Source organism: Mobula birostris, chromosome 18 (assembly GCF_030028105.1).
Source record: "Mobula birostris isolate sMobBir1 chromosome 18, sMobBir1.hap1, whole genome shotgun sequence".
In the NCBI taxonomy this organism is placed as follows: domain Eukaryota; kingdom Metazoa; phylum Chordata; class Chondrichthyes; order Myliobatiformes; family Myliobatidae; genus Mobula; species Mobula birostris.
The window spans coordinates 49805176-49816510 of NC_092387.1; the positions used below are offsets into that span (position 1 = coordinate 49805176).

At 42.4% G+C, this 11335-nt stretch overlaps 1 protein-coding gene across 6 annotated transcripts in view; it reads left to right on the top strand.

Annotated features, from left to right (window-relative positions):
* Positions 1 to 4983, top strand: part of cdh23 (cadherin-related 23) — a 1156658-nt gene extending 1151675 nt beyond the window's left edge. For 2 of the 6 annotated variants that reach the window (XM_072282607.1, XM_072282608.1), the window contains exons 67-68: positions 2482 to 2592; positions 4186 to 4983. In XM_072282607.1, the coding sequence (XP_072138708.1) occupies positions 2482 to 2592; positions 4186 to 4509 (435 nt within the window). In that variant the 3' untranslated portion in view covers positions 4510 to 4983. Of the gene's footprint in view, positions 1 to 798; positions 916 to 2481; positions 2593 to 4185 lie in introns of all 6 variants that reach the window. The other 4 variants (XM_072282609.1, XM_072282618.1, XM_072282605.1 and 1 more) reach the window with 3 other exon arrangements.
* Positions 4984 to 11335: the final 6352 nt, after the last annotated feature.

The following is an 11335-nucleotide window of genomic DNA, read 5'->3' on the forward strand; positions in this document are numbered from 1 at the left end:
AATCATACCATTACCCAAAAAGAGTAGGGTGAGCTGCCTCAAACACTATTGCCCAGTGACACTCACACCTACAGTGATAAAGTGCTTTGAGGTTGGTTGTGGCCAAAATCACTCTTGCCTAAGCAAGGACTTCCAGATGCTGCAATTTGCCTATCGCAGCATAGGTCCACAGCGGATGCAATCTCACTGGCTCTTAGCCTTGGATCACCTGAACAATAGCAATACCTACGTCAGGCTGCTGTTTATTGACTACAGCTCAGCATTCAACACAAATCTTACCCCCAGTTCCAATCAACAAGCTCCAAAACCTGGGCCTCTGTACCTCCTTCAGCAACTGGATCGTTAACTTCCTCACCAATCTGTGCATATTGGAAAAACCATCTCCAGTTTGACAATCAACACTGGCACTTCAAGGATGCATGCTTATCCCACTGCTCTGCTCTCTCTACACCCACAACTGTGTGGATAGGCACAGCTCAAATGCCATCTATAAATTTGCCGATGACACAACTATTGTTGGCAGAATTTCAGATGGTGACGAGGAATGGTACAGGAGCGAGACAGATCTGCTCATTGAGTGATGTCACAGCAACAACCTTGCATTCAATGTCAGTAAGACCAAGGAACCGATTGTGGACTTCAGGAAGGGGAAGTTGAGGTAATACACATCAGTCCTCGTTGAGGGATCGGCAGTAGAAAGGGTGGGCTGTTTCAAGTTCTTGGGTGTCAACATGTCTGAGGATCTATTCTGGGGCCCTATATATTGATGCAATTACAAAAAAGGTTATCTTTCATTAGGAGTTTGAGGAGAATTGGCATGTTACCAACAACACTAGCAAATTTCTACAGAGGTACCATGGTTGCATGACCACGTGGTACGGAGGGGCCACTGCACAGGATTGGAAAAAAGCTGCAGTAAGTTGTAAACTCAGCCAGCTCCATCGTGGGCACTAGTCTCCCCCAATATACACATATACGTATTTAATGTAATTGATAGTATTTATTAAGTATTATAGTGAACTGCTGCTATAAAACAACAAATTTCATGACGTATGCCTGTAATATTAAACCTGATTCTGATTATTGAAACAGTAATGAAAGCCACATATCAGGTATAGGCAGTTAGTATCAAATGAGGTGTCTGAAGAGTATAAAAAGTGTAGGGCTAAAAAAGGACATGAAGTTACTCTGGCAGACAAGGTAAAGGGAGAATCCCAGGAGCTTCTGTCGCTATATTAAGAGCAAAAGGATAGTAAGGGGGAAAAAACTGGTCCTCTTGAAGACCACTGTGGTCATCGATGCATGGAGCTGAAAGAGATGTGGGAGATCTTAATTTTTTTTTTAACCTGTAATGGGAGACAGACACAGAGATTATGGAACTGAAGCAAAAGAGTTGTGAGGTCGTGGACTGTATCCAGATTATGGAAGAGCTGGTGGTGAATTAGGGTAGATAAATCCCCAAGGGATGTACAAGATGTTGGAGGCTACTGCAGGAATTGCAGAGGCTCAGGCAAAGATACTTAAAAATGTCCTTAGCCACAGATGAGGTGCTGGAGGGCAGCTAATATTGTTCCATCGTTCAAGAAAGGTTTTTAAAATAAGTCAGGAAGTAATAGGCTGGTGAGCCTAATGCCAGTCATGAGTAAATTACTAGAAGATATTCTAAGGGACAAGATGTATAAATATTTGAATAAACAGGGCCCGGTTTGGGATAATCAACATGAATTTGTGCGTGATAGGTCATGTCTAACTAATCTTAAGAGTTTTTCAATCACAAAGAAGAGAGAGTCTGCAGATGCTGGAAATCCAAGCAACACATACAAAGTGCCAGAGGAACTCAGCAGGCCAGGCAGCATCTATGGAAAAGACTACAATCGACATTTCAGGCTGAGATCCTTCGAGACCCTGATTAAGGGTCTCAGCCCAAGACATCACCTGTTCTCATTTCCACAGATGCTGCCTGGCCTGCTGAGTTCCTCCAGCATTTTGTGTGTGTTGCTTAGAGTTATTCAAATAAGTTACCACAGAAGTTGGATATTGTCTACATGAACTTCAGTAAGGCCATTGACAAAGGGCACATAGGAGGCTGATCCAAAAGGTTATGTCACATGACATTCAGGATAAAGTGTTCAATTGGATTCAACGTTAGCTTAGCTGGATAAGCCAGAGACTGGTAGTAGATAGTTGCCTCTCTGACTGGAAGCCTGTTACTAGTGGTGTGCTGCAAGGCCTGTTGTTCATCTTTTTTAATGATTTAGATGATAATATGGTAAACGTGATCATAAAATTTGCTGATGACACCAAGATTAGGGACGTAGTGGACAGCGATGAAGGCTATCAAATTTTGCAGTGTGACCTGGACCAGCTGAGAAAATGTGCTGAAAAATGGCAGCTAGAACATTGATCTTCAAGGTAGAAAAAGTAGTGAAAATGTAGCCAATTTCCCATCTGTGTATTTTACCTACTGTGCATTGCCTCAAGGGCTCCCTGTTGAAGGTTGTTCTGGATGACTACCTACGGCTGAAGAAACTGTTTGCGGCTCGGCTAGCTTACAAATCTACTACCAATGGAGACCAGTCATCTGTGCTGGAGGTACACCTGGTGTGGAACCAGCCAGTTTGCAGTGTGAAGTGTGGCTTGTCATTATTGAGGGCTGGGAGTGGAAACTGAGGTTTGTGCAGCTTATCCACTGAGACTCATTAAAGCACATGGGGAATCATGGAGACTGTGAGGAACTAACTTTTCATCACTTCCCTCTGACTCTCCCACCCAAAAGCTATACTGTGAACATGCAACTGCAGACTGCAGCTAGCTCTGGTTTAATGCATAATTGTCAGGGAAAAAGTGAAAGATATTATGCAATAAGATAACTAAATAGCTGAAGGACTAATTTCATTAATTTGAGCAAAGATATGGTGGGGGCAGTTTGGGATCAAATACCGGAAGGGTAAACTAAGTGAAGAATGGGCAGCCGTTATAGAAATAACGGCTGAGAGTGAAAGTAACAGAATAAAGGCCAGAAACTGAACCAAATTGCCTATGTCTTATGGTCTAAACAGATGGCAAGGCAGGCACTTTCACTGGCGAAATGGGAGTCAAACATAGGCTCGCACCCTTCTCGCCACAAGGTTCCCGCACAATGCCTCTGTCTCCCGGAATCCCCTCAGAGACTGCAGAGCCTTGAAACACCCAAATGATCTCCAAACTGCAAATCACAGGCTCCAACAGTTGCAGAATCACATTCAAAATGAAAAACAAACATAAAGGGCATAAAAGCAGTGAAATATATAGTTTCATGATCTATCCAGAAGATGTCGACTTAAGGAGTGTTGTATGCAGGTGCCATCTTGACCTCAAAGAAAGTTACCTACCCCAGCCTGTTTCCTGCCCCTCCTCCAGACTCATAGTTACAACGTTTGTTTTTTTTTTAATATTACTGAAAAATATAGCAAGGCAAAAAAAATAACAGATTACTGCATCGCATTCAATAGAAACTTACCATAACTTCCTTTGCAATTCTATAAACTTCAGTTTCATTATGAGAGATGACTTGATAGAGATGTAAGAAGGGGCACAGATTGAGTGGACAGCCAGAGTCTTTCTCCCAGGGTAGAAGTGACAAATACCAGGGGGCTTAATTTTAAGATGATTGGATGGCTGTCAGTGGTAGGTTTTGTCCAGAGAACGCTGGGTGTGTGGAGCACTGCCAGGGGTGGAAGCAAAAACATTAGGGACATTTAAGAGATTCTTAGATGGGCACATGGGTGAAAGAAAAAATAGAGGGATATCTGGGACAGAAGGGTTAAATTCTTCCTAGAGTACATTAAAAGGTCAGCATAACATTGTGGGCCAAAGGGCCTGTAATGTTCTATAACGAGCCCCCAACCTTGCTCTATATTTTAAGACTATTTTTGTGTGGCTACTTTGTTCACCTTTTAGTCTTCATGACTCCTTACTGTTCCTAACACCAGCCCATACTGACAATAGGCAGTGTACCAGAAACACATGGATTTCTTGGATGGCCAGCTTGGTGTTAGGAACAAAAACCTGCCACAGTGCCCAGGTAATGGAGTTGTTGTGTGGAATTTGCAGTGGTGTGGAATTGATACGTTCCTCAGTTCCACTACTTCAGAGTACACATTAGACATTAATGCCATTGTTTTCTTCTATCCTATCCCCTTCCAGCTTATTCCCAGCGACATGGAGGACGACGATGAAAAGCTCCCCAGCCGTGGGACACTGCGGTTCAAGCATCGCCATCCCGTGGAGCTAAGGGGACCTGATGGAATCCACATGGTACATGGCAGCACAGGCACCTTGCTGGCTTCTGACCTCAACAGTTTGCCAGAGGATGACCAGAAGGTCTTAGTCAGGTCCCTGGAGACCCTGAACACAGAGAGTGGGAGCTACACAGACAGGAACACCAGGACTGAGTCTGCAAAGTCTACTCCAATGCACAAGATGAAAGAAAGGGTGAGGGACATCCCACTGGAAATCACAGAACTTTGACAGCTGGGCCAGCCTGTGATCCTTACTACTCTTTTAATTCAAGTGATTGTCTGGGCTGAAGGCTAGCGGCAGTATTTATCGGCTGAAGTATTGCTGCTGGTGGGCGGGGGGGGGGGAGGGGGGCAGGAGCTGTTTAAAAAGGGTCCTTACTACAGTCTCCACTGCCACTACCAGGGATTGTACCCCGGTGCAAACTAAAGCCAGAAGATGTATGGAATCATTAAGATGATTAAATCTGGTGGAACTCACCATGTGTAAACCGATACCATCAGCTTGAACTCAAAGTGATGTACAGTATGTGCGTGTGTACCTGCGTGTGTGAAAACATGTTCTCCCACCCCCATTTCTAGTTTTTGATTTCAGTGGCTCAACTTGGTGAATAAAGATACAAGGAGCAAAATCCAAGTTTGGTAGAGAAATAATTTAATTTCTCAGGAAGTAGTGAGGTGGAGTTTAAGTGTTCTGGGGAATGTTGGGGGGAAAGGGGTGGGGGGTAGGATGTCCATTAGAACTCTGGCTCGCCACTGTAAATCTGGCAGGATCAAGGCTGTCTAAACAAGTTGTTCTGATATTCATCATATTAAAAAATTTAAAATAAAAGTAACTAAGAAACTATTTTGTTGTAAAAGGCCAATACCTTATCTGGCCCCACCTCAAGGTGATTCCAGTTGTGTACCAATGTGTTTTAATTCTTGTATTCAAAATGGCTAGACTTCTACCTAATTCCAACTTTCTCAGAGCAACTCACTTTGCCAGTAATGCCCACATTTGAGATTAAATAAAGCCATTTGTAACTTCATGAAACAGCAACATGGGGATAAAGTCAACAATCTGCACCATTAGATCATCTTTTCATTACCACTATTTTTCTAAAGTTCTTTAAACTGCAATAAATAGAGAACCCTTTTCAAACTATGGGCAACACAACCATCAGTGAATCCCTCACACCTGTTCCACTATCTGCACTGAAGTCATAGTTAATTTGTATTCCTAATCCATACCCTTTTGTGAACAGAAATCTCAGCAGTAAATTGTTAAATGAGTATCTATTCCTGGTTGTGCAAGAGAGTTCTACACTTCTGTTACCTACTGACTTTTAATTGCTACTGACTTTTAATTGACATTTCTTTTCGTGCTTCTGAATTTTGGCTACAATGGATACTCTGAGCTATAATCATGGACACCAACACAGCAAACAAGTCTGTGGAAGGTTACTGTTCTCGATGATTAGAAAAATACATCCTAATTGATATATATGGGGATACGACCTAGAAACTTAAAAGCCAAAGTCTTATTTTTCATCCCACCATGTAGTTTATTTATTAATTTGTTTCATCAGTCCATTCTAAAAATATTCTTAAAGTATACCAAATTAATTTCACAGGTACGTTATTTCTTAATTGACTTAAACCAGCAAATACCTTAAATGGGAGATGTTCATTCTCTAAATGGATATATGTGGTAGACAATCCCATAAGCATAATGTCAACACAAGCACTTCTCACCGCATAAATCCCTTGGAGACTGGAAGGGGAGCTGGAAAATGGGGCATTTAGATACAGAAACATCTTCAATCCACTACTTTCTGAATCACCCTGCTGATGACAAGTATATTGTGTTAGAATGCATCAAATTGAAATTAAGTACCACTGCTTTGTCTTCTCTCCTTGGATATCTAAATCTGTACTAACAAATCATATACAACACAAAAAACAGTTCAACATTGTTCACACCAACTGCAGTGTCTACCTGAGCTAATCCTATTTACTTGCCTTTGGTTCAAATCCCTCTAAAGGCTTCCAGCCTTTTTTATGCCATGGACCAATACCATTAAGCAAGGGGTCCGTGGGCCCCATGTTGGGAACACCTGCTAAACCTTTCCTATCCATGCACACATCCAAATGTTTTTCTAAACATTGTAACTGTACCCTTCTCTACTACTCTCTCTGGAGCTCATTCTAAGTACCCATCACCATCTGTGAGAAAAAAACTTGCCTCTCAGATCCCCTTAATATCTTTCCTTTCTCACCTTAAACCTCCTAGAAGCCCTAGTTTTAGACAATCCTCTTTGTGAAAAGGACTAAGATAATCCACCTTATCTACATCCTTCATGATGTAACAAACCTCTGTAAGGTCATTCCTCAGCCTCCTTTGCTCAAGGGAAACGGATCCCAGCCTTTCCCTAGAGCAAGAGTTCCCAGCCTTTTTAATGCCATGGAGCTTTACCATTAACTGAGGGGCCATGGACCCCAGGTTGGGAACCCCCTGCCCTTGAGAAAAGGAGGCCGAGCAGCAGTCCTTCCTTATAACTCAAACCCTCCAGGCCTGTCAACATCCTTGTGAACATTTTTTCTGCACCTGCTCTAGCTTAATCACGTCCCTCCTATACTATGGTAACTAGAAGTACACACAATATTTCAGATCCAGTCACACCAACATTTTGTGTAACTGCAATATGTCATCTCAAAATTTCAATTTATTGCCCTGATGAAGGCAATCATGCCATAAAGCTTCTTCAGCTTGATGTTACCTGTGTCACCACTTTCAGAGAACTGTGAGCGCTGGCCTGGTTTAACTTCACAAAGTGCATCACTTTACAGCATCTGACACCCACAACGGGCATAGCAAATCCAAAAATCAATAATGCAGCTCATCTTGGCCCAATACCAATAAACAACTGTCTAGAGCCAACTCCAGGGAATCAATGTTCCCCTCACCAGATCCAGAACTACCAGTTACAATTGTACACCTGTGTGACTCCAACCAATGTAAAAAATAAACTCCCATATACACAAGATACTACTTGTAGAGTAATCAACATGAGGTACCTTATTGATGGCTTTCCGAAAATTGAGTTAAGCATGTCAACCTGGTAACTTCATCAAAAAGATCTCAATCGATATTGCAATGCATTATCAACTTTTCCTGTAGGCATATTCAGAAAGAGCTTCTAAGAAGCGGTTATTAAATAGTGATAAATATTTATACTGGTCCACTGCTCTGTTTCCTTAAGTCCATAAAAATACTAAAACCGTAATTTGTCATACACCATCTCCAGAAGCTTGAAAGAAGTTTCTGCATTCTGGGTGACATTGAACCATAGGATATACAGGTCAGGTACACAAATTACTTGACCAAAAAGGAAGAATTCATGGAAATTTAAGGATGGGAAGTCTTGAAAAGTAGTAATCCTAAAGACACATAAAAGTTGCTGGTGAACGCAGCAGGCCAGGCAGCATCTCTAGGAAGAGGTGCAGTCGACGTTTCAGGCCGAGACCCTTCGTCAGGACTAACTGAAGGAAGAGTGAGTAAGAGATTTTAAAGTTGGAGAGGGAGGGGGAGATCCAAAATGATAGGAGAAGACAGGAGGGGGAGGGATGGAGCCAAGAGCTGGACAGGTGATTGGCAAAAGGGGATACGAGAGGATCATGGGACAGGAGGTCCGGGAAGAAAGACTGGGTGGGGAGGGGGGACCCAGAGGATGGGCAAGGGGTATAGTCAGAGGGACAAAGAGAGAAAAAGGAGAGTGAGAGAAAGAATGTGTGTATAAAAATAAGTAACAGATGGAGTATGAGGGGGAGGTGGGGCCTAGCGGAAGTTAGAGAAGTCGATGTGAGGCTACTCAGACGGAATATAAGGTGTTGTTCCTCCAACCTGAGTGTGGCTTCATCTTTACAGTAGAGGAGGCCGTGGATAGACATGTCAGAATGGGAATGGGATGTGGAATTAAAATGTGTGGCCACTGGGAGATCCTGCTTTCTCTGGCGGACAGAGCGTAGGTGTTCAGCAAAGCGGTCTCCCAGTCTGCGTTGGGTCTCGCCAATATATAAAAGGCCACATCGGGAGCACCGGACGCAGTATATCACCCCAGCCGACTCACAGGTGAAGTGTTGCCTCACCTGGAAGGACTGTTTGGGGCCCTGAATGGTGGTAAGGTATATTCCGTCAAGATGAAGCCACACTCAGGTTGGAGGAACAACACCTTATATTCCGTCTGGGTAGCCTCCAACCTGATGGCATGAACATCGACTTCTCTAACTTCCGCTAATGCCCCATCTCCCCCTCGTACCCCATCTGTTACTTATTTTTATACACACATTCTTTCTCTCACTCTCCTTTTTCTCCCTCTGTCCCTCTGAATATACCCCTTGCCCATCCTCTGGGTCCCCCCCGCTTGTCTTTCTTCCCGGACCTCCTGTCCCATGATCCTCCCGTATCCCCTTTTGCCTATCACCTGTCCAGCTCTTGGCTCTATCCCTCCCCCTCCTGTCTTCTCCTATCATTTTGGATCTCCCCCTCCCCCTTTCAAATCCCTTATTCACTCTTCCTTCAGTTAGCCCTCACGAAGGGTCTCGGCCTGAAACATCGACTGCACCTCTTCCTAGAGATGCTGCCTGGCCTGCTGCGTTCACCAGCAACTTTTATGTGTTGCTTGAATTTCCAGCATCTGCAGATTTCCTGTTGTTTTAGTAATCCTAAAGATTTTCTTTTATTCAGAAGCATCTTAAAATTATTATGGGCTCCATAACAAATTTGTTAAAACAGCAGAAAATTCATATGAACTAAAAAAGTTAACAAACTGCAAGGGTAAAAGGACCCTGATGGCAGTTATATACAGGCTTCCAAACTGTTGGTGGGATGTGGACTACAGGTTACAACAGGAAATAGAAAAGGCAGGTCAAAAGGGCAATGTTATGATAATCATAGGATATATTAAAATGCAGGTAGATTGGGAAAATCAGGTTGGTAATGGATCTCAAGAGAATGAATTTGTTGAATGCCTACAAGATGGCTCTTTAGAGCAGTTTGTCATCGAGCCTACTGGGGGATCAGTTATATTGGATTGGGTGTTATGTAATGAAACAGGTGATTAGGGAGCTTAAGGTAAAGGAACCACTATGATAGAGTTCAACTTGAAATCTGATAGGGAGAAAATAAAGTCTGACATAAAGGTATTTAAGTGGAGTAAAATAAATTACAGTGGTATGAGAGAAGAGTTGGCCAAAGTAAATCGGAAGGAGATGCTGGCAGGGATGACAGCAGAGCAGCAATGGCTTGAGTTTCTGGGGGGAAATGAGGAAGGTGCAGGATATATGTATTCCAAATACAAAGAAATATTCATTTGGCAAAATAGTACAACTGTGGCTGACCAAGGAAATCAAAGCTAATGTAAAAGCAAAAGAGAAATACAACAAAACAAAAATTAGTGGGAAGATCGAGGATTAGGATTAAGAACCTTCAGAAAGCAACTAAAAGAATCATTAGGAAGGAAAAGATGAAATATGTAAGCAAGCTAGCAAATAATATCAAGGTCGATACAAAAAGCGATATAAAAAGTAAAAGAGGGATGAGAGTGGATATAGGACCGATAGGAAATGAGGCCGGATAGATAATAACGGGGTACAAGAAGGTGACAGATAAACCAAATGAGTATTTTGTATCAGTCTTCACTGTGGAAGACACTAGCAGTGTGCCAGGTATTGAAGAGTATGAGAGAAGAGAAATTAGTGCAGTTACTATTACAAGGGAGAAACTCCTCAAAAAGCTGAAAGATCTAAAGGTGTGTAAGTCATCCAGACCAGATGAATTGCACCCTAGGGTTCTGAAAGAGGTAGCAGTAGAGATTGTGGAGGCATTAGTAATGATCTTTCAAGAATCATTAGACTCAGGCATGTTTCCAGAGGACTGGAAAATTGCAAAAATCACTCCATGCTTTAAGAAAGGAAGGAAGCAGCAGAAAGTAAATTATAAACCAGTTAGTCTGATCTTGGTGGTTGGGAAGATATTGGAGGCAATTGTTAAGGATGAGGTTACGGAGTACATGGTGACACAGGACAAGATAGGACAAAGTCAGCATAGTTTCCTTAAGGGAAAATCTTACCTGACTAACCAATTGAAATTCTTTGAGATTACAATTCGGATAGATAAAGGGGATGCAATGGATGTTGTGTATTTGAATTTTCAGAAGGCCTTTGACAAGGAGCCAGCCATGAGGCTGCTTACCAAGTGAAGAGCCCATGGTATTACAGGAAAGTTATAGCGTGGTTAGAGCATTGGCTGATTGATAGGAGGCAGTGAGTGGGAATAAAAGAATTATTTTCTGGTTCCCTGCCCATGACTGGTTGTGTGTTGGGACCTCTTCTTTTTATGCTACATATCAATGGTTTAGGTGATGGAATAGATGGCTTTGTTGCCAAGTTTGCAGATGATATGAAGATTGGTGGAGGGGCAGATAGTGTTGAGGAAACAAGTAGGCTGCAGAAGGACTTAAATTAGGAGAATGGACAAGAAAGTGACAAATGAAATACAATGTCAGAAAATGCACGGTCATGCACTTTGGTAGAAGAAATAAATGTGCAGACTATTATATGCTACCAAGCATATCAGCAAAATTGTTGCATTACAAAATCTTATTCAATGGGTAAGCCACCTTCAGTAGTTTCAGTACAAAAACAGGTAATGTAAATAACATTACCTCAAAGTCAAAGACAAATATATTATTTATTTTATTTAGCAATATGGTGTGGAGCAGGCCCTTCCAGCCCTTTGAGCTACACCCCACCTGCAACCGACTGACAAACCCAATTAAACCTATCCTAATCACAGAACAACTTGCAATGACTAATTAACCTACCCAGTACGTCTTTGGAGTGTGGGAGAAAACCGGACCCAGAGAAAACCTACTTATTCCATGGGGGTGGGGGAGACATACAGAGACTCCTTACAGAACAGCACTGGAATTAAACTCCAAACTCCAAAATGCCCCAAGCTGTAATAGTGTCATGCTACTGAGGCACCAACATTGTCATATACACAAGTATGTGTA